The sequence below is a fragment of the Taeniopygia guttata genome, chromosome 3 (assembly GCF_048771995.1).
Source record: "Taeniopygia guttata chromosome 3, bTaeGut7.mat, whole genome shotgun sequence".
Lineage (NCBI taxonomy): Eukaryota > Metazoa > Chordata > Aves > Passeriformes > Estrildidae > Taeniopygia > Taeniopygia guttata.
Window position 1 is genome coordinate 244,514 of NC_133027.1, and position 21,723 is coordinate 266,236.

Genomic DNA, 21,723 nt, shown 5'->3' on the forward strand with positions numbered 1-21,723 from the left:
GTATTCAGTGGTTATTGATTGGTGATTGGTTATTAAGCAGTTATTGGTTAAATGGTTGTTGATCATGGAGGTAACTAAGGACAGGCAGTTCTTTGGAGTGAGATACTGGTTCAGATAGAATAACAGGGCAGCCTTGGCAACAGCATCTGCAGTTAATAGGAACATCACAACTTGTCACTCAGGCCAGCTGAAGCCTTGGAAAAGCACTGGGAATGTCTGGGACTGTGGTTTTATAAGTTTGGTTCCAATAACCTAATTTGGATTCTACTAGAGTGAACTTGATGTCTCACAGGCTTGGGCTTCTCTGTGATGCAGATGGTCTCTGTTGAAGTCATTGTTCTCTTGGGAGGCTCCCCTGCTGATATTCTGCTTATCAGTAGCTACAAAGAATAACTGCACACTCCATTTAATGGAAAAGACTCAGTTTGTTGTATTGGGCACCACAAGGCCACATTGAGTCTAAGAAGATCTTGGTGTCTGCTCGTGCCTCCAAGAGAGCATTGGCATGACCCCTTTCTGTAACCAGTGCAGAATATAATCACTGTGACTCAGCTCTACAGTGATTATACAGCAAAAGTGGTACATTTATCAAAACAGGTCACAAACCAGACTTAACATTTTTCCCAAGCTATAATGAACATGGTGCTTCACCAGCACCCCATCTGGGTGTTGGAGTTCTGGACATCTGCTGGGACACTTGTCTTTCTTCTGCATAATAAACTAGCTTCCATTGCTCAGTTTTTAACAGGATTGCACATTTTGTGCCATTTTCTTCCTCTGATTACTATATTTATGCATGTGTGAAGCAGTTATTCCCTCACTTGAATTTCTTTGAGGCCAACAGCAGTCCTCAGCAGTGTCTATGGGGTCAGCACAGGTGTCAGGAGCACTCTAAGGTGGTCTGCAGTCCTGGAGCTGTGACAGCATGTGGATAATGGACTAGAGCAGCTTTGTTAATTACAAACGTCTTCACCCAGGGTTTTAGTTACTTTCTGTGTTAGACTAAGGGCTGCTTTACAGCTGGTAGCCTTGTTGACACTTAATAGAGGTGCTGCATCCTTCAGGTGTTTGGCAGTATCCCTTTGGCAAGTGGTGGGCAGCTGCAAAACAGCTGCATTTGCGTGTGCGGAGGATCAGCACAGCATCATCCAGCCAAGATAAAGGTGTCAGTATGGCCCAAATCAAACCCCAGGTGTGCTTAGGGCAGTCTGGCTCTGATTACCTCTTCCAGCCTTTGGGACTCAGGTGTGTGGGGTTGTGCACACATGGCTGAATCCACCCCCACCAAGTTCATGAGTCTCATGCTGCTGTTTTCCATGTGCCTTCTCCAGAGCTATCAGGTCCTGCACAAGTACGTGGCTCTGTATGCAACACACCTGATCTGTGAGGGCTCCTGGGACAAAGCCCTGCACCTGTACGTCCAGCATGGAGCACCTGCCAGCCCACAGGTAAGGAGGGCATCCCCAGGTGGGCTGCCCAGTGTGCTGTGATGTGCTGCATGAGTCAGGCTCCCAGCCTGAGCTGGGATTGCCTCGTGTTTAGCATGCCCAGCCCCGCAGTGGGTTCTTCCAGAGGGCTGAAGGAAATCTCCTGGCATGTTCTCCACGGGAAGGAGAAGTTGAGTGTTTGTGTTTGTTTTGAGTACCTTGAGCATCAAGTTTAGAACAGAAGGAACTATTTGCCTCTCTGAGAGCACTGGCTGCAGGAAGCATCCTTCAATCCTTCCCTGTTTGCCTGCCTTGTCCCCAGCCCCCCTTCCAGCCAGTGACCTGTAGCACTGCCTCTCTGCAGCCATTTTCTTGGCCTGTGCTTGGCAGCAGGAGAGCTCTGGAGTCTGCTGACTTCTCATCTGTCTCCTTCCACACCTGTCTCCTTTCTGTTGCAGAATTTCAACATCTACAAGCGTCTCTTTGTGGAGATGGTGAATGCGCCTGGCATGAACTGTGCCGAGGCGTACTCCAGCTGGGCTGAGCTGCGGGACGTGCTCCTCACTCTGGTGAGTGTGGCTGCTCACTGCTCCTGCTCAGCTCCAGCCAGGGTGTACTCCAGCTGGGCTGAGCTGCGGGACTGGTGAGTGTGGCTGCTCACCACTCCTGCTCAGCTCCAGCCAGGGCGTCTCCAGTGACCATAAGGAAGAACCAGTCTCTCGACAGGTGACATGGACAGTGTCTTTAGAACACAAGCTAAGAGTAAAAAGCTGGCAGTGCAGACAGTAGGAAAACAGGATCCTGGGAAGTGGCTATGGCTGAGCAAGAGAAGGCAGAGAAAGAGATCCCCTGCTCCAGGCCAAATCCTTGGAGTGGGTCTGGACACTGGCCCTTGCAGAGCTCCAAGTGTCACTGCGACATGGGACCTGTTGTGACATCCTCTTCTCATCCTACCCCACATTCAGCAGCTTGCATGGGGAAAGCACATAGCTACTGAGCCTGGAAAATATTAATTCTTCCCATGGATGCTTAGAGCCTTCTGCTCCTCATTCCTATCCAGAACACCTCAGCCAGAGCCATGATTGCCTTATCTCTGTTTCTGTCCCTATTGTGAGCATAAGCAAAATCAAAAAGTCCTCCCTTTGTCCATCCTCACCCCTGCTTCCAGTGCTGGCTGTTGCAGTACTGGTGACTCTCCCTGGCTCCTACAGCCTCCTTCCTTCAGCATGTTTTCAGATCCAGAGCACCCAGGGCCCAGCCCTCGCCCAGTCCCAGAGGTGTCTGGATATTTCAGATCCTTCTCTCTCCTGACTTCCCTGTCTCATGTGGATGAAGAGTGCCCTTGTGCTCTCCTGCTCTCAGTTCCTCTCATTTTCTCTTCTCAGTGTGAAAACTTAGTGAAGTCCAGCGAGGCAAACACTGCAGCACACGAGGAGTTTGAGAGGATGCTGCTGATTTCCCACTACTGCGCCACCCGCTCTGCCATGCAGGGCCTGAAGCAGCTGGTGAGGCTTTGGAGTTCCTCTGCCAGGTCACCACCCAGAGTGGGGAACTGCAGGGGGGTCCATGGGGATCTGCAGGTTTGGGCCTGTTCAGAGGTTACTGTTCCACTTCACAAATCACCCATTGTGGATGCATGAGGATGGGACTGCAGTAATTGGGAGCCCACCACTAGCAGGTGGGACTGTAGGTGGTGTTATCTGTGTACTGTGGGTACTGTCCCAGCCACTGTGGCTGAGCTGTAAATGGGGAGGAGCTGATCCTTGTGCTTGGCACGACTTGTGAGAGTGGAGGTGCCAGTAGAAAATTAGGAATTACAAAAAACCTGATCTTCCCAAGAGAGGGATGTGGCTTCCTCTCTGCTCTCCTGGGCTTCCAGGGCTTCAGCAGGTACTGGTCCTGGGTGCTGGGCCTCCTGGGGGCCTTTGGGAGTTCATGGACCTGTGTGGGGGCATCACAAGGCCCTGTGACTGTTCCGGAGTCTTGTGTGCACTGGGATTTGTTCTTGGCCTCCCTGCTGAAGTCTTGATCCATGTGGAATTGTTCTAGAGCTCTGGATGGATGTGGTACTAGAGTTGTGATGGAGAAGGCTGGGAAAAGAACCCCAGTGAAAGCCACAGGGAAGACTGGGACTTCCTAGTCTTGTGGATGTGTGGATGTTGGGGGTCCAGAGACATGTCAGACAGCAAGAGCCAAGTCTGATGTGTTGGAAACCTGTACAGATCTCCACAGCTGTAGAATGTTGAGGGGCTGGCAGTCTATCTGGGACCATGAAGAAGGGGGGGGCCTTGACAGTTCTTGTATGACAATGGGTATCTGGCAGCAGAAAAGTGAAATTACTCTTCAATTCCTCACCCTGCTCCAAAATTTTTACGTAATTGCATACAAGAAAAAATGTATTGAGACTGTGGCTGGAATGGGTTTGTTGGAGAGGCTGGAGAATCTCCATTCCTCGAGATGGTAAAAACTTGACTAGGCATGTTCTTGAGGCATGTAGCTGCTTCTGCTTTGACTGGGGCTAGGGGCATGATTTGGGAACTGCCAGCAACGTCAAGCCAGCAGTGCCTTCCAACCTCACCTTGTTTGTGACTTAGATGGGGGATGTCTGGGTGTGGCTTCTTGTGAAAAATAGCAAGGCTTATAAAGCAGAAGAATTTCGCCCTCAGGTGACAGTCCATGTGTTCTGTAGTGAGGGAACTCAGGGTCAGGACTGAGGTTTTTGACCTTTTTTACCTGTAGGGCATGTGTGGGTGCAGAGTCCTCGCTGTGAGTCTGGGGTGATCTCATGAGATCTCTTCCAACCTGTTTTCTCTTTGCTGAATTGTTGTGTCTTTGCTGTCCTCTGTGCCCCAGGACACTGTGGCTGCCCAGCTGTCCATTTCGCTGCTGCGCCACACAGACCTGCTCCCTGCAGACAAGGCTTTCTATGAGGCTGGGATGGCTGCCAAGGTAAGAACTACCTGCCTCTGCACCAGTGAAGGACACGGGCCACCCTGGGCTCAGGGATTCTCAACTTTATCTTCCCAAATCCTCCCTTGGCTGCTGGACTCTCACTGGAGGCTGTTCCTCAAGCAGCTGGCCAGACCTCAGCCAGTGAGCAGATGGGACCTACAGACCCGGGGTGGACAGAGGCCATGTTATGGCTGTCAGTGTGCATGTGAGGCTGCTTAGCTCTGCTCCGCATCACCCAAGTGTCTGACAGTCTGCCTGGGACCTGTGATACATGGCAAGGACAGCAGCATGTCCTTGCTGCCTGGACCTGGCTGTGCAAAAATAGAATTATGGAATGGTTTGGGTGAGAAGTGACCTTAAAGCTCATCTTGTTCCATCCCCTGCCATGGGCAAGGGCACTTTCCACTAGAGCAGGCTGCTCCAAGTCCCATCCAGCCTGGTCATAATGCCTGTCTTCATTCTGTGGGACAGCCCGAGCTGGTTGGACACTATGGCACAAACAGATCCACATCCTTCCTAGCCATAGCTCTGGGAGAAGAGCTGGCTGTGAGGATGAGCTGTCCAGTCTCACTCAGGGTTCCTCTCCATACCAGGCAGTCAGCTGGGAGAATATGGCATTTGTCTTCCTGAACCACTTCCTAGACCTCTCAGACGTGAGTATGGTCTGTGGGGAGGGAGGGCTGGCTCTAAAGTGGCAGTGGCACTGCCATTACTGCCACACGGCCGTTACTGACCCCCAGGCTGGCCAAGGCACAACTGAGGCTCCCAGACCCCTCTCAGTGTGTGCCTGGAACAGGGGGCACCCTCACACTCCCTGTGGGAGGACCTGCCATGCAGGGCACCTGCACAGCCCTGGCCGAGTCACCCTTGGCATGCCAGTGCCACCATGCACATGGCAGCAAAGAGCACATTGGCCTGAAATCCTCATGGCTGCAGATGCCATTACAGCTTTCAGGGTGATCTCACTCAAGTTGTACCAAGGGAAGAAAAACTAGTTGGGACGTGGAGGCCATAGCCCAGTGCTTTGGCCACTGTGGTACAGTGGTACAGCAGGCTGGCCACCAGAAACACCAAATCCAAAGGAGCTGACACACCTCACTGTGCCAGGCTCTCAAATGCTGTCAGCAGCAGCTGGGGGAAAACAAAAGCACCCGATTACATCTTTCCCTTTCTCAAGGCCACCTGAACAGGGCAGAGTCTGAGAGACACTGCAGAGTGTGGTCATGGATGACAGGAGGGCCTGGTCACCACAGCACCAACAAGCAGGGGCATCCTGGCCATGAACTGTACTGTGAGCCCTACAACCAGCACTGCCCAGTGCTCTACCCCTTCTTTCCAGGCCATTGAAGAGGGGAACCTGGATTCCCTGGACCATTCTGATTTTCAGCAGACAGACATTCCCTTTGAAGTGCCCCTTCCAGCCCATCAGCACGTGCCTGTGAGTGTCACCTGTCGTCTTCAGCTCTTGGGAGCAGTGGTGCTGCTTCAGGGCCCTCGAACAGGGACTGGGGTGGGGCTGGGATTGCAGAGGCTGCAGGGGATGGAAACGGACTCAGAACAAGCGCCTTCTGCCTGTCCCTCCACTGCGAGTGTGCACAGACGTGTGTACACACACACACAAAAACACACACACCTGTGTACACACACTCACACACACCTGTACACACACAAAAACCCACACCCACTCTCGCACACACACACAACCGGTACACACACAGAAACACACACCCACTCTCACACACACAAAAACACACACGCCTGTGTACATACACTCACACATATATCTGTACGCACATAAACACACACACAGCTGTGTACATACATTCACACATATATCTGTATGCACACATCCTCTCTCTCTCTTATGCTCCCCAACACACACATGCTCTCAACCCCCACTGTGCACCTTGCACGTGTGTGCTGTGTGCACACCTTGCACGTGTGTGCTGTGTGCACACCAGGCACGTGTGTGCTGTGTGTACACCAGGCACGTGTGTGCTGTGTGCACACCTTGCACGTGTGTGCTGTGTGCACACCTTGCATGTGTGTGCTGTGTGCACACCAGGCACGTGTGTGCTGTGCGCACACCTTGCACGTGTGTGCTGTGTGCACACCATGCATGTGTGTGCTGTGTGCACACCTTGCACGTGTGTGCTGTGTGCACACCTTGCACGTGTGTGCTGTGTGCACACTTTGCACGTGTGTGCTGTGTGTACACCAGGCACGTGTGTGCTGTGTGCACACCATGTACGTGTGTGCTGTGCGCACACCTTGCACGTGTGTGCTGTGTGCACACTTTGCACGTGTGTGCTGTGTGTACACCAGGCACGTGTGTGCTGTGTGCACACCATGTACGTGTGTGCTGTGCGCACACCTTGCACGTGTGTGCTGTGTGCACACCTTGCACGCCTGTCCTGCTCTCCCGTGTGCTCCCTGCTGCAGTGGGGCTGCAGCCGGGCAGCAGCATCCCAGTTCCAGGCCTGGCCCTGGCCTTTGCCCACAGGAGGAGCAGCGGGAGGAGGTGAGGGACTGGGTGCTCACCGTGTCCATGGACCAGCGGCTGGAGCAGGCGCTGCCGCAGGATGAGCGCAGCACCTACGAAGCCTCTCTGGTGGCAGCGGGGACCGGGGTGCCCTCCCTGCCCTGCATGCTGACAGGTAAGCTCCGGGCCAGCTCACTCAGACTAGAGATGACACAGTGCTATGCAGGAGTCAGAACGTGCTGCAGGGTGGGTGTGGCAGGAGGTCTGGGCTGTGCTGTAGGAGCAGTGGAGGGACTGTGTGGCTGTCGGGAACCAGCTCTGCTGGACGAGACAGGGCTTTTTTACTGTGGGGGTGAGTGACCTGGAACAGGTTGCACAGAAGTTGTGAGACAGTCATCCTTACAGACAGTCAGAAGCTGTCTGGACACAGCCCTGGGCTGGGCTGGCCCTGCCGAGCAGGGAGTTGAACCATACAGAGCCCAGAGCAGTTCTGACCCCAGCCACTCTGTGTTTGAGTGGTGGCTCAGGCTGGCACAGCTTTTCTGGGGGCTCCAGGCTGGCCAGCACAGACAGTTGAGAATGGGCAGCACCCGGCCCTGCTCTGCAGTGCAGGACTTAAAAGGGTCAGAGAAGGAAACAGGAGTGGGCCACCAGGAACAACGGGGCTGTGGCTCTGAAAGTCAGAAGCTGGCTGCCATTGTTGGACCTACTCACTTGGGTGTCATTGCCCAAGGAGAGTTCAGCCTTAATCTTAATTTGATCCCCCACTTTGAACACCCCTTCTTCATTTTGGTCTCCTGGAGACCAAGGCAGCATTATTCCCCCCAACTCACTGTGCTGTTGGGGCAGCCCCAGCTGCAGCACAGGGAAGGGGTGCACCAGGGGCCTGCTGTGAGGCTCAGCTTGTTCTGAATGTGTCACTTTGTGCCCAGGGTACCCAGTGCTAGGAAACAAGATTGAGTTGAGGCCAGGCCGAGAAGTGAAGAAGGATGCGTGGTACAAATTCGTGATGGCTGTCAAGGTGAGCCAGAACCCACAGGCAGGGAGACAGGCTGTGGGTGGGGTTCAGCCCCTCCTGCTGACAATGCAGCATCCTTCTGGGTCAGTCATTGTCCCAGGGCAGTTTACTGCACTCTCCTGGCAGTGCTGCTTGGTGGGGATTACCAGACCTGGTCCTGCCAGCCCATGAGGTGCCTTCAGGCAGGGGGCACAGGAGTGCCCTTTCCAATGCCAAGGCCTCTCTCTTTCTGCAGACATCCCACAGCCCTGCGGGCCAGGATGTGATCGAGTTCCTCCGACGGTGGTGTGGGGGACTCCCAAGCACCAGCTTCTCATTCCAGTAAGCAGGACTGTGGCAGCTTTTTGCCCTGTTCCTCAGCACCTTCCACATCCAATAAATATGTTATCTCAGCCCTGCAGTGCTCCTGTTTGCCAGGGAATGCTGGGCCCAGAACACTGCAGCTGCTGGGCACAGGGCTGCAACCCCTGTACATGTGTCTCAACCCCCACGTCTGTGGATGACTTCCACACTGAGGCCATGGCTCTGTCAACATCCCTGTGCTTGGGGAGTGGCAGGCACAGGGATGGGCTCACAGAGCAGCTGTACTTTCCTTCTCTTGGCACACCTTGCTCACAACCAGCACTCACCTGGCAGAGCCACTCAGAACAGCCAGTATGGAAAGGTTTATTTATTCAAGAAAACTAGAGATCCACACCAAAGGGACTCTTCCCCTTCTGTTCCCTGACATGTTCGAGCACAGGCACAGCCAGCTGCCCTGCCTGCAATGGCACCAGGACTTGGGACCCAGAACCTCTGCCCACCCCTGTCACTGCTGACAGAAACCAACAGAGCCTTCAGCACACCAGGAAGGGCCTGGCAGCTTGGGGAGAGGATGGGAGAGCATCTGGGGCCCACAGCACCTGCAGGGTCTGTCCCAGGTAGGGGGGTGGAGCTGGGGGGAGGGGCCAAGGCACATCCTCACCGCTGCAGCCCCACTGCAGGAGGTATGACATCACCTTGCCCCCGACCCTGCTGGATCACAGCACTCCTGCAGCAGGACCTGGGAGCGATGGAGCAGTGTCAGTGCCAGGCTGTGCTGCAGGGCCCAGCATCACTGACTCATCTGACCATGTCCCTAGGAAGAGGTGTTTTCGGGGGCTGGTGTTGACATGGGCCCTCTTGATGGCAAAGCCTGCTCCCCCCATCCCAGGTACGGCCCACATGGTGCACTCACCTTTCCAGCTACGCAGGAGACTCAGCAAGTCCTGCCAGGAGCTGCTGCCTCTCACGGAGTGGCTTCTCCATTGCTGTACTTGGCCTGGCCAACTAGAGGAAAAAAAAAGAAGTGTAGGGTGGCAAGAACATGTGCTGGGCAGTGTTCTCACAAAAAAAGAACAGGCCTGGCTACCAGGAGGATGAAGAAAGAGTCCCTCTGCAACTCCCCATGAAGGGGTGCTGGTCTGGCACTTAGGCTGTCTAGAAGAGGTTCCAACTCTGCATCCCCCCTACTGCTGCCTCCTTGGTCCCAGCAGAACCCAGAACCCTACAAATGCAGCACAAAGGCAGGAATCATGGGGGAGATCTGTCCAGCTCAGCGGGGCGTACCTGCTCTTTGCCATAGCTGTGTGCACAGGGCCCGATGCCCTGGTAGACGAGAGCCACCAAACAGCACCTGCCCGAGAGCACGGCTTCTGCAGCTGCCAGCAGCAGGGAGGGGAACCAGAGGGCCAGGGCTGTGTCCTGCGGAGCAGGGGTCACAAGAACGTGGGCACTGCACCAGGCTGGCTCAACACACTCAGCAAAGACTATGTGGAGAGCAGGAGAAAGAAGGGGGAGATGGAGAGAAGGGAAGCAGGAGGGAGAGTCAGAGTGGAAAGAAAGACGAGAGAAAGCAGAGGGAGAAAGGGGGTGATGGGAGGAGTGGGGGTGTGCAGTGACGCCGCAGACTCACGTAGATGCGCGTGGTGTTGAAGGGACAGTCGTTGGTGGCAATGGCTGCACGGGCGTCTACGGGCAGCGCGGAGCTGTTGCAGCCCCGGACCAGGTGCGTACCCCGGCTGTGCACCGTGAGGGCGATGGCCAGCGCCAGCCCCACGCTGCACGCCGTGGACAGGAGGCAGTTCAGCACAGAGACGCCGAGCAGGGTCCAGTGCTGCAGGCGGCAAGAATACGAGTGGGACTGGCACGAGCCCGGGGAATCGCTCAGGCCGGGCACCCGTGCCTCTGCAGAACTGCTCCCGAACTACACACGATCTCTTGCCTCTTCCAGGGCGGTTCAGCCTTGCCCTCGGATGAGGCTCTCGCACCTTTGGCATCCTTCCACCCCCTGTGAGCTCGGCACCGCTGGACGCCCCTTCTCTCGGGCTCCGTGGAGAGCAGGCTCCGCGGGAGCCGCAGTCCAGCCCAGCGCACCCTGCCCCGTGTCCGCCCACCCTGCGAGACCACGCGGGACCCCCGACCCGGCTGCAGCTTCGCCCACCGAAGCGCTTCTGCCCGGGCACGGCGCTCCCATCCTCCCGGAGCGGCCGGCGGGGCCGAGCCGGGGACAGGTGACACCGGCAGCCACCGCCGAGGCGGAAGGAGCCCGCGGGGCCAAGGTCCAAGGGAGCGGCTGCCGGCGGGACAGGGCCGCGCCGAGGCCCCCCGCCTGCTCGGCCGCAGCCCCGCACTCACCAGGACCGCCCGGGAAAGGTTGTGCGACACCAGGATGGCCACGATGCCCGCGGCGATGCTCTGCGGGGAGAGCTGCGCTCAGCAGGGCCCGGGCAGGGCAGGGCCCGCCGCCCCCCGCCCGGCCCGGCCGCCCCCCGCCCGGCCCGGCCGCGCTCACCAGCAGCCCCGAGCACACCGACACCACGTTGGCCGCCGCGTACTCGGGGGTGACGGCGCGGCGGGCGCCGGCTACGTGCCGCAGCACCGAGCCGTGCACGATGGCGCCCAGCACGAGGCTGCCGTGGCCCAGCACGATCAGCCCCAGCCCCGAGCGCATCAGCCGCCGCGGCTCCGCCAGCGCTCCCGCTCCCCGCCGCCCCCCAGCCATGGCCGCCGCCGCCGCCGCCGGTTCCGCCCCGGGGCAGGGACGGGCGGCTCGGCCCGGCCCCCCCGGCCCGCCCCGCCCTGCAAGAGGCGGCACTCGCGTCTTTACAAAACAGTTTATTAAAAATAGGAAATGATAGAAACGAGATGCGGGAGCCGCGGCTCGGCCCCAGGACGACGCAGGGCCCCGGGCGTCCCCGGTAAGGGCCGGGGGCTGCAGGGGCCACGGGGCCGCAGCCCGGGGCCAGCAGACGCCGTGGCCCCGGCGCGTGCGAACCAGTAAACAAAGTGCAGCCGGCGGCGGGAGCAAAGCGCCGGGCGGGGAGCGGGGACGAACCTGGCCACCCCTGGGCCCGTGGCGCGGGAAAGGGGGGAGTGACCGGGGGTGCAGGGCTTAGGGGCCCACCCCTGCTTACCTTTAAATTAAAAAAAAAAAAAAAACCCAAAACAAAACAAAACAAAAAAAAACCAAAAAAAAAAAAGAAAAAGAAAAAAAACCCATTTCTGTGCTGTGCAAAAGACACTTTGTACAATTCAAACAGAACAAACTCCATGCACATGAGTGGGGCTGCAGAATTCCCCAAGCCAGGCCTCAGCTCCACAGCACAACCTGGCAAATCCCAACAAAAACAGGGCTGGAAATAATACTGATGCGCAAAGTCCTCTTTAGGAGGCGGGCAGGGAGGACTGTCGATGAGCCCAGCCACGGCACATGCAGGATGAGCTTCCAAGCACTGCAGCTGGGGTCTTGCGGATGCCCGACAGTGGTGGGCAGACACAGATGGGCCGCAGGCAGCGAGGCCACACTGGCTGCCCAGGAGCCACGGGGCTAAGATGACACAGTCACGGCCGTCAGGGCTCCATTCCGAGTGTAGTAGAACTTGCTAAATGCCTCTTCAAGTAAACAGGTGAGTCTGCTCTGGTCAGCCTGGCAAGAACAAGGACAGTGAGGGGTAAACCCCATCCACTGAAAGCTGAGAGCATAGCTGGAGACCCCCAAGGCAGGGACCTGGCTTATTCCTCCTGCCTCATCACCCCAAAAAGGGCATAAACCATTGAATGCTGAGGAAGGAACAGGTAGGCCCATAGCCCTACCTGAGCCCCTGCTTACCTCGCTGATAAATCCAAGCTGGACCAGTTCAGCTGCCAGCTCCTGTATGTTATCATCTGCAACACAAGGAAAGATGTCAGTCCTTGGTCCCAGCGTGCTGCTGGCCCCAGTGCCCCTCGGCAGGGGCAGAAGGGAGTACTTACTGGGCTGAAGGTCACAGCTCAAGTGTCGATTCAACTTGTCTTCCAGTTTCAGCAGCAGTGTCAGCTGCAGGGCAAAGAAATTCTCATGAGGGATTGCAGTCCTTCAGACTGCGATGGCAAGCCCAAAGCAACCCTAGAAATGCCCCCTGAGATGGGAACCACCCCTCCAGAGCCCCACGGGGATCTAATAGAACAGACACAGCCAGTTCCATCCTGGATGGTGCAGCTGGCAGCACCATCCTGCGCTGGAAGTCTGGACCTGGGGGTGGGCCCAGGTGCCAGGTCAGCAGCAGGAACAGGCCTGGGTCAGGCTCTGGGTCCTGATGGTGGCAGCTGCAGCAGTGCAGGGTTACCCCAGGCACCAGCAGCACTTCAGAGCCATGAGCCCTGCACAGCTCGGCCTCCCCCTTCTCAGCCAGACGTAAAACATACGTGATGCTTCACCCCCTCCTCCACGGACTCGATGTTGCACTGCATCAGCACCACCTGGAACAGAGGCATAGAGCTCATCAGCAGCTGCCCCACAGCCCTGCCTGGCCATGGGAGAGCGAGGCTGAGCCCCTGCCTTTACCTTGCGGGTCTCCACCTCAGCGGGCTCTGGAGTTGGGGTTTTCACTGACGGGGGAGCAATGGGAGATTTCACCACAACCTGCTGGGGCTGCTGGGGTCGTGGCATCCCAAAAGCTGTGAGGGGATAGATTCCATTCCTACAAGGAGCAGCATCTGAGGTTATAACTCTCCAAAATTTTTCCCGTCTCGCACACAGTGGGAGGTGTCTTAAAAAAATCCCTCTTACCTCACATCCTCCAGGAACTTGTCCAGCTCCAGCGCTGGAGATTGAGAGAAGCTGGAAAAAAAATGTCCTGAGATGAGAAATCATCTCACAGTACCATCCACTCAAGTCTCCCGAGGTGCAGTTTTAAATCCCCATGTCCTGGGCTGTGTCCAGAGGCAGGATGGCTGTGGACTATATATAAGCTGGTGCAACAAGCTCTTACCTTCCCTTAAGGACATAACTACCTTCAGGAGCTAAGGATGAGGCAGCAGTTATGGCAGAGCCAGTCTCACATCCCTAAGAACGGTGCAATGCAGTTATTTGGAGGGTGGCCCAATGACACTGTTCCTGGTGAGCTGTTTCACAAACACCTGCCATACCAGGTCCCTGGTTGCAACAAACACTTAAAAAAGCCAAACCCCTGTCTCAAGGCTGCTCTGAAGCATTCCAGAGATGAGGCAAGGACTGCAAAACTGCTGGAAGCCTGACAGGATGTCCTCAAAGCCCTCAGCTTTATGGGCTGCACACCCTACCTCAGCTCCCAGACCACTCTCCAGCCCCTTCCACATCCCCAGCAGCTGGGATCATCCCATCCTCGTAACACAGCAGTAGTTTTCAACAAAAATTTATAGGTTTTTTTCCTAGCAGCTTGGTTTGCATGGTAGTCTGCTGAACCATCCAGAAATGATCCTGACATTTCAAGTCATTGCTGCTTTCTTTTTCTTTTCCAGCACCTCTGAGGTGTGGCACTAGCAAAAAGCCAGTTCCAGGCTGGCACCCATGGACAGCCCCGCCTGCAGAGACTGACATCCCATGCATGGAAGGATCTCTCTTGTACAGCTTTGCTTGTTCACTTGTCCTCCATTTTGAAACTGTACCAAAAACATTCCAAAAGGAATTTCATACTATATTTCCTAGCACTATGACAACTGGAATGTGAGCTTTTGGAAGGGCCCCTATGGCTCCGAGAGCTGCTTATACGGATGGAGATGTTCTTCCTTGTCATCTTGGTCACTCTTGTTCAGCAGCCTGGGCATCCCAGGACTCTGGGCTCCCCTGGAAGCACTCTGGGCTTCTCTGGGAATACAGTGTTCACATCCTAGTCTTCAGCTAATCCCTTGACTACTCAAAGCTTTGTTATCCAAAGTCTATATCACTTTTTTGGCACTCTGCTTGCTCCATATATATTACAGGCATTCCCTTAGGTAACTCCCTACAGTGTAAGTAGTGTCGTGTGTCACTGACAGCTGCCTCAACTGCCTTTCCCTGTGCATGGATGCTCCATTAGGAGAACACTGAGGAACCCCTTCTGTGAAGTGAGCAAGCACCTTCCCAAAGCCATATTTTGCTGGGGACTGCTCCAACTACAGCATGTTCATTTCATCTGTCCATTTGAGGAACAATTCATCTCAGCTGCACAGAATCTACTCCCTGGAAACAGGTGCAAGGTCTCCTTCCATGCAGGAATAACCCTCCCCAGAAGTGTGTGTGCCCAGACAGTGACTGCTCCTTCACCTCCAGCTCCACCAGCTCCCACTGGCAGCCAGTCACTGGGGAAATACTAACACTGAGGTGCTGGGCAGAGTCCCACTGGTGTTGGGCTCACACCAGTGCCCAACACTGCTCCCCTGAGCACACCATAGGGACTCACATCATCTTGACTCCTTCCCTGTCCTCGTGATTGATCTCTGCCAACACTGCGTTCATGTCGAGGTTTTTGGTCATTTCTTCTAAAGCATTTTCAGGAATCATATCTATTAAAAAAAAGAGGAGTAACTTGGAGCAATTGCAGTTCCTCTCCAGCCCTAGAAAAGCAAAGAAAAGTGCAGAGGTCTTATGCTCTCTGATGCACTCAGAGCAGATCGGACACCACAGCCCTCCCAGCCCCACAGCTGTGTCCAATAGCCAGGAACCTGCAGAGCAGCAGGGCACGGGGAGGGCAGTTCCCAGGGCGCCAGCTCACTGGGGTGAGCACTGACAGCTCAGCAAAGCTCTGCAGAGCACTGACCCACGTGGGGACATGGCTCCCAGGGCTCTGTACTCACGCTGGTGCCCAACGATGCAGTGAGCAGCCAACAGCTTCAGCGATGGCACCTCAAACAGCGCCGGGTGGAACAGCAGCTCCCGGGCCGTGGGGCGCCTGCCAGGGTCCTGCTCTAGACACTTCTGAATGAACTCCTAGAGAAAAAACCTGCATGAGACAACAAGCAGCAGCAGCAGAGCAGTTCAGGGCACCACGCCCCGTGGCTCACCCGCTGCAGGGGGTCCTCCAGCAGCTGGATGGCACTGTTGATGGCCTCCTGCGGCACGTAGGATGACTCCCCGTTCCCCTGGATCTCCAGCACTGCCATCTGCAAACACAGAGCAGAGCATCAGACTCCACCGGGAGTGACAGACTGCATGGGAGACAGGCTCAAGGAGACCACTGCGGAGACCACTGCCAAGCATGAGATCACCACAGCCAAGCTGTTTGGGGGTGCTTAAGGTCACATTTGGAGAGGCAGAGAGAATGGCTGCCTCATTACAACAGCTTGCTCCTAATACCCCAAGACTGCCAGGGAGCCCTGGGAACTCTGCCAGCAACAACCTGGACAGTAAGTGTCTCCATTTTGAACCTCATGATCCACTGGCCTGTTATTCTGTTTGACAGTTCCATAATGAAACAGTGACTGGATCACTGCCAGGATCTGACAGTGTCCCTTCTGGCTGTGTGAATAGCTCTGCATCACAGAACAAGAGCAAGCACACAACACATCAAGAATGGTCTCCAGACAACTACACAGACACTAATTCCCAGCTAGGAAAGGCTGGAAAATATTGCAGAGAATGTCTCTGCATTCAGCTTAAGTTTTGTTTCCTAAAAGTTGTATCTTTCCACAGTTCTCTTCCTGCTTCACTAACGGAATGTGCAGTGCAGGTTGACGGTTCCTTGTACTGGCTCATTCTGCCAATTTTCAGAAAATCCTCCTAACAACAGCTCCCATTGCCTGGACTTGGACCTACTGCAAGGACAGAGGAAGCACAAAGCTGCTACAACCAGTATGGCAGCCTCCCATCAACTGCAACCAGCACCTCTATCAGATGGGAACAGGTTCACCCAGACAAAGTGACAGACTGCAGCTGTCCTCTGCTCCAAACACCCCAGGCACTGGTCACATACATGGACATTACATAACAGTCCACAGCAGTGACTATTCCCTCCAGCCAGCGAGTCTGAATTCAGGACTGGCCAAGACCTGCTAAGTAATTCATTACCCAATAGGAATCTGGGGAAGAACTGCAAATCTTTGAGCTATTTACTTCTTAGTGAGGCACTTGAGAGAGCCTCCATAGGGATATCTCCAAGGCAAAGTGCACTTGGCTCTGAGAACAAAACATACTTGTCACTGAGCAAACCCACCCATGGCCACAGCCCTTCCAGAGCTCTGTTTCATCAGATTCATCATCTCTGTCCCACAGTCCATGTTTGACACTTACCTCCAGTGCACACATCCCAAAGGAGTAGATGTCCACAGCAGTGGTGACATTGGCAACTTCTGTAAACACAGAAATAGAATTGTTATCAGTCAGTTCTGCATGCAGCAGCAGCATTCTGCATTCAGGGACAGTCCTGCAGCTTCTCCCTCCTCTGCTACCAAAGAACAGAAGAGCTGAAGCATTTCAGCAGGCAAATGGCTCAGAACTGTTAATGTGGCATTTACCAGGAGCCTGGAACTGAGAACAAGGTGCAGAACAGCTTGGAAGGATCCCAAAAAATCCCCAAGCTTGCAGCCACAGCCACACCATACCTCCATATTCCGGGGCAAAGAAGTGCAGGTTCTTCTGCTCCTCACGACAGGTCTTCACGTGGTTGTTAATTGTGTCCGGTGCCACTAGAAGAAAACCAGGAATGCTTGGGATACAGGAAACCACATCGCATCCCTGATGAGATCCCAGGGAACACCTGCAACTCCAGGCCCTTGGAGCCCAAAGGGGCAGAATGGTGGTGTTAAGGTGAGTCTTCACAGCCTTCATCTCTTGTCACCTGCCCCGACCCAATACATTCCTGCATTGCTTCCTTGGCAGCTTAACATCACTCTCCAAGGGCAAACCTGGAGACCACAACTGCTGCCTGCGGGGGGACAAGGTGGGAACAGCTCTCAGCTGAAATGCCTAACTTCAAACAGATCTACAGCATTTGTCACAAGCAACTCATTCAGAATAGCAGCCTGAGGAACAGCCAGAGATGCCAAGGTCATTGCAATTGGTCACCACCTCAGAGGTCTGGGAGGATGGACCTACCAGGCAACTCTTCCACATTTTAGGAGGATGCTGGTGCCAAAGCACCTCCAGACAAGAATCAAGCCAAGCTGCTGAGGCGAAGGGAGGTGACCACCCAGACAGCAGAACCTCCCAGCAGCCAGCACCTCCAAAAACCACTCATAGCTGCGGGGAGGAAATAAACTTGCAGGCACAAGAACAATGAGCAGAGCATAAGTATGGACCCCCATGAAAGATAAGCATTTGGGACAGCCATCTCTGCAGAGACTGCAAACAACTCTCTGAAATGAAGCAGCTGTCTGCCAGGGAGAAACACCAAGGTGGGCAGGGAGCACAGAGCCACCACCCATTTAAAGCTCTACTGTCACACTGGAATGTGCCCAGTCCCAGAGTCCCAGGCCCATGTCCCACCTGCTCACCCTCCTGGACAATCACAATCAGTCCCTGTCTGTACTGGCACAATGTGGGCTGGGATGTGCCAAACCACTTGCATTTTTCCACACTGAGGAGGATTTCCAGCTGAGTAACTAGTTACCAGCTTCAGAGAGGAGATATTCTCTGGGATCTAGTCAGACAAGAAGGACCTGCCTTGGTAACTCAGCTGAGCCTTACTGCATGGCACATACCAAATCATATTACCCAATCTGAGTGCTGGAAGCAGAGCTTGCTCCAATAGCTAGGGGCTTCTTTACCAACCAACCATCCACAAATAACTGCTTTCTGTTCCCTGTGTTAGCTCTGATCCTAGGAGTCCAGCAAGATGACTTCATTCCTAGTGCTCACCTGTTCCCAGACATCTCCAGATCCTCTCACCTTCACACCACCAAGCAGCATAAGCTACATGCTTTGTTTTTCTCCAAGACCCGTTCTGTTTTCCCAGTGACACTGACTGCTTCAGACAAGTTCTGGCCAGGGCTGTGTACCATCACACCAGTTCTCTCTGCTGGAGACTCTGCCCCAAAAGGAACTCAACACCCCCCCACATGACAAGGAGCTCAAAGCATCCCTCGAGGAGCCAGAAAATGCCAGATCCTCATCAGCACCCAAGTTATGAGTTCTGGACTTCTGTTCACCTTAGTATTTTGTACTCTTCCGTCAGTTACAACTGGAGTTTGCCCAGTCCTCTGAACTGGAGTGGATGTGCTCCTGTGCTGCTGGAGTTCACCCGTCAGCCCCACATCCAGCCAGTGCCAGACTTGGCACATAAGTAAAGCACTCATGGCTTGTCCAGCACACTGGGTTCTCATGTCAGGCTTTCTAAAGAGAGTATTTTAGGCTTCAGAAACTCTTCTCTTCCAACATCAGATTTATATTGTTATTTATGGGATCCTGGATGTCTCTGTGCCCAATGCAGTGCCCAACAGAAACTATCATACAGATGTTTGTGACACCTTTTACACCTGCAGCTACTGCAGGCATGCCAGAGGGACTCCCAGTGGCAAAGCAGACAATGTGGAGAGAAAATAAATTATTTTTGAACTCTTCTATTTGTTCTGCCTTCCTTATCAGAAAAATGCATTGTAAAAGGAAACAGGGACCAAAAACTCGACAACCCAGTCCTGCCAAATACAGAGCAGAATCAGCCAAGGAAAGTTACCCTCCACACAATGTTGTGACCAGCTTCATTTCCCAGTGTCTTTAAATCCTGTTATGAGCACGTGTTGGATGGCAAGGGCCAGTTCACTGTGCAGGCACTCTGTTCTTGGCTCCTGTGCCCATTTAAGGACAGGGATGAGGCAGTCACAGAACAGATTATCAACAGAAACCTCAGCAGTGACGGCTGATGCACTTCCACACCAAACAGGCAGGTAGAGTCAAAGTCCAACCCAGCCTCCATAGTGTCCTTAATGAGGTCCAGCCAGCCTTGATAATCAGCTCCTCTGCATCCAGGTCCTACAGACCTTCTGCAGCAGCACCAGCATTTCTGGAAAGAACCGGGCTTGCACTGTCCGTGGGACCCTCCAACTCAGACACACAGAACTGACACAGGCAGCTCTGACTTTGATTCTGTGGGTCAGCCAGGGACCTGTTCCCTCTGGTACTTTGGGCTTTGGGCTTCCTAACGTGCCGAGTCCCACTGGAGTGTTTTCCATCACTGTTGTAGAGATTGGCTCTGGAGCTGGGTTTGATCAGCCACACTTGCCAGTTCCAGCCATTGATATCCCAGCTCATGTGCAGCTTGGCTGAAGTGACAGATGTCACCTCACTCTGTTATTGCAGAGCTGAGGTAGCACAGGGTCAAAAGACATCAGACCCCCAGAACATCCTGTGTGTCTCAGAGCTAAGCAGGGACAGCCCTGCCAGACACAGTCCTGCTCTAAGCACTGACAGCACAACTTGCTTCTGAGGTCAGCTCTGAAAAATTTCCTGCAGGTGTGTTCAACACAGCAGCTGTTACAACTGTGACAGGATTTTACATGAAGACAACCCAAAGACAATAAACTTTGGGTTTGGTCTGGTCACTGTTGCAGGTCATCTTGATGTATGGCCCACTTAGCAACAGCAGGGGTTTGGGAGCTTCACCTGAGCCTAAATTTTAAACCAACCTCCTGATTGTACCAGGTAAGAACACACACCTGAAGTTACCTCTGACACATGCTGTCCTGCCTGACTCACACATGGCTGCTATCTGTCACTTCTACACCTATTTTTATATTCTCAAACTGGCTCCATGCTGTGCATGATTGGATGGATGAAGGCTGAGGATGGCTACTGAGACAAATGATGAGAACTAAAAAGGAAAGCCAGATCACCAACAATAACAACAAATGTGTCTTTCTCAGCCACAAGAAGGTGACTACAAGGGGCAGATTACAAGACAGTCCCATGGGAATTGAAAATTCTGGTAGGCAATTAGCAGAGATGAATTTTAGAAAAAGGTTCAACCAAATACGGTGTCTGAGCAGGACAGGTGGTAGGAAGAAATGTGAAGCATAGCAGAAGGTAGGGCAAGCAACCTGTCTTTGACAAACTGAACTCAATCTGACAACAAAAACATAAAAAGAGATAATGGGCATTCCTACAGGAACATGCTGTAGCCAGTCCCACTTCTCAAACCCTCAAGAACATGCAAAAAGAGTTGGCCAGAGTAAGTGGACAGTCTGTGTGCCCACTGGGTGTTAGCAGTGCCAGCCAAGGAGGCAATGGTGGCATTCCTTCCTAGCTGTCCCCACAGCAGGTTTAGCAGAGCTGCCTGGGCATCCAGCCCCTGCTCTGGAACGCTCCCTGCTGCAGAGGACACTTCCCTCTTGTGCAGTGTCCATCTCACGGGTGCCTTTATTCTGCACTCAGAACTTCCTCCTTGCAGGAAGCAAAGATCTCCAGTGCCACAGTCCTCCCCAGGCCCTGTCCTACTGCCCTTCCTTGCCTCCTGCAGCAGCCACTGAGCTGTTTGGGTTCTTGTGAGTGTGCTGCAAAGCAGAACAGGACTGCCTCCTCAACAAAGGGCCCATTGCCCTGGCCAACAGAAAGCAGGGGGAAACCAGGTGTCAGTGAAAGGATCAACAACTGATCTCTAAGATTGTCCCAGGCTTGCTGTGCAACTCAGCAATGGGACTGCACCACCAGGGACCTAAAAATTATCAACTGAACCCAAGACCACCCTCTGCAGCTATGAAGGGGTGACCACAGGGCCAGGAGAGGTATGAGGTCACATTGTTATCCCCTGCACTCATATGCCCCAGATGCTTTCACTCCTGCAAAAGGGTACAAGGCTGCACAAACCCACAATGTTACAGTTTCCTTTCTCTGCACACAGTCATGACAAAAGCTTTTTTATTAGGGAGTGCAAGGCCTAGAAAATAAGGAACTAGGAAGTTATTTGGCATAAAAGAAGCATACAGCCATTAAGCAAGGAGTCAAACAGGAAGAAGTGTCATACTTATGCTGATCACAGAATAAAAGCTCCCTACAGCCCCCAGATCTGTATCAGGGATTGCAAACAGCATTTGCAAAATGTTTGCAACACTGAGACACCAGAAGCAACAGGATTTTATTATTTTTGGCAGTTGAGTATCATTAGCTGAAGGAGCAAATAGATTCAGTGTATGGAAAGTTCACTACAGTGTTCCCAGTGCAGGTAAAGCTCCCCATGTGCTTACACACATATGCACACATACACGCTTTTCTGCTTCCGAGCAGGAAACCAGCCTCTGCTAAAACACTGCCCATAGTTCCCTCCTAAGAAAACACTGCTGGAACAGAATCAGTGGTACTGGCAATAGAGAGTTAATGTCACACAAAAACTGGAGAAGGCTACTCTCCAAAGAAATTAACGCAGAATCAAAATCATGGCATGGTTCTTGTGGGAAGAGGCCTGCAGAGGTCACCTTGTCCAACACCCCTGCCCCAGCAAGGACACCCAGAGCTGGTTGCCCAGGACCATATGTACATGGCTTTTGGGTGACTTCAAGAATGGAGACTCCATCACTGCCTTGGGCAACCTGTGCTTGTGCCAGTACCACAATGACAATGCCTGGGGTCCAGAGGGACCGTCCGGGGTCCAGAGGGACCATCCAGGGTCCAGCCTGTGCTGTGG

General features: G+C 53.9%; 3 protein-coding genes across 8 annotated transcripts in view; 1 reads left to right on the forward strand and 2 right to left on the reverse strand.

The window, feature by feature from the left end:
- The window catches only part of IFT172 (intraflagellar transport 172), a 38,400-nt gene extending 30,129 nt beyond the window's left edge, over positions 1-8,271 (forward strand). The window contains exons 40-48 of the mRNA XM_004176677.6: positions 1,332-1,448; positions 1,886-1,996; positions 2,813-2,932; positions 4,281-4,376; positions 4,973-5,032; positions 5,719-5,817; positions 6,883-7,036; positions 7,794-7,882; positions 8,115-8,271. Coding sequence (XP_004176725.5) covers positions 1,332-1,448; positions 1,886-1,996; positions 2,813-2,932; positions 4,281-4,376; positions 4,973-5,032; positions 5,719-5,817; positions 6,883-7,036; positions 7,794-7,882; positions 8,115-8,204 — 936 coding nt within the window. The 3' untranslated portion in view covers positions 8,205-8,271. The remainder of the gene's footprint in view (positions 1-1,331; positions 1,449-1,885; positions 1,997-2,812; positions 2,933-4,280; positions 4,377-4,972; positions 5,033-5,718; positions 5,818-6,882; positions 7,037-7,793; positions 7,883-8,114) is intronic.
- Positions 8,272-8,529: 258 nt separating this feature from the next.
- Positions 8,530-10,901, reverse strand: KRTCAP3 (keratinocyte associated protein 3). 4 transcript variants are annotated; one of them, XR_012054770.1, is made up of 7 exons: positions 10,692-10,901; positions 10,535-10,594; positions 9,813-10,013; positions 9,534-9,601; positions 9,270-9,404; positions 9,096-9,187; positions 8,530-8,921 (listed from the first exon to the last, which is right to left on the reverse strand). XR_012054770.1 is itself a non-coding variant. In XM_030269854.4 (6 exons), the coding sequence occupies exons 1-5, from the start codon at positions 10,899-10,901 to the stop codon at positions 9,104-9,106; spliced, it is 690 nt and encodes a 229-aa protein (XP_030125714.4). In that variant the 3' UTR covers positions 8,530-8,921; positions 9,096-9,103. The 4 variants fall into 4 exon arrangements, 2 of the variants coding, with proteins under 2 accessions (XP_030125714.4, XP_072782292.1); XR_012054771.1 differs by having other exon boundaries at positions 8,530-8,996; XM_030269854.4 differs by lacking the exon at positions 9,270-9,404 and having other exon boundaries at positions 9,467-9,601.
- A 100-nt stretch (positions 10,902-11,001) lies between these two features.
- The window catches only part of NRBP1 (nuclear receptor binding protein 1), a 34,116-nt gene continuing 23,394 nt past the window's right edge, over positions 11,002-21,723 (reverse strand). For 2 of the 3 annotated variants that reach the window (XM_030269850.4, XM_012572967.5), the window contains 11 exons: positions 16,715-16,798; positions 16,404-16,462; positions 15,179-15,277; positions 14,972-15,104; positions 14,578-14,680; positions 12,948-12,998; positions 12,723-12,858; positions 12,584-12,637; positions 12,152-12,215; positions 12,009-12,064; positions 11,002-11,825 (listed from right to left, as the gene is read on the reverse strand). In XM_030269850.4, coding sequence (XP_030125710.1) covers positions 11,727-11,825; positions 12,009-12,064; positions 12,152-12,215; positions 12,584-12,637; positions 12,723-12,858; positions 12,948-12,998; positions 14,578-14,680; positions 14,972-15,104; positions 15,179-15,277; positions 16,404-16,462; positions 16,715-16,798 — 938 coding nt within the window. In that variant the 3' untranslated portion in view covers positions 11,002-11,726. Of the gene's footprint in view, positions 11,826-12,008; positions 12,216-12,583; positions 12,638-12,722; positions 12,859-12,947; positions 12,999-14,577; positions 14,681-14,971; positions 15,105-15,178; positions 15,278-16,403; positions 16,463-16,714; positions 16,799-21,723 lie in introns of all 3 variants that reach the window. The other variant, XM_072926184.1, reaches the window with a different exon arrangement.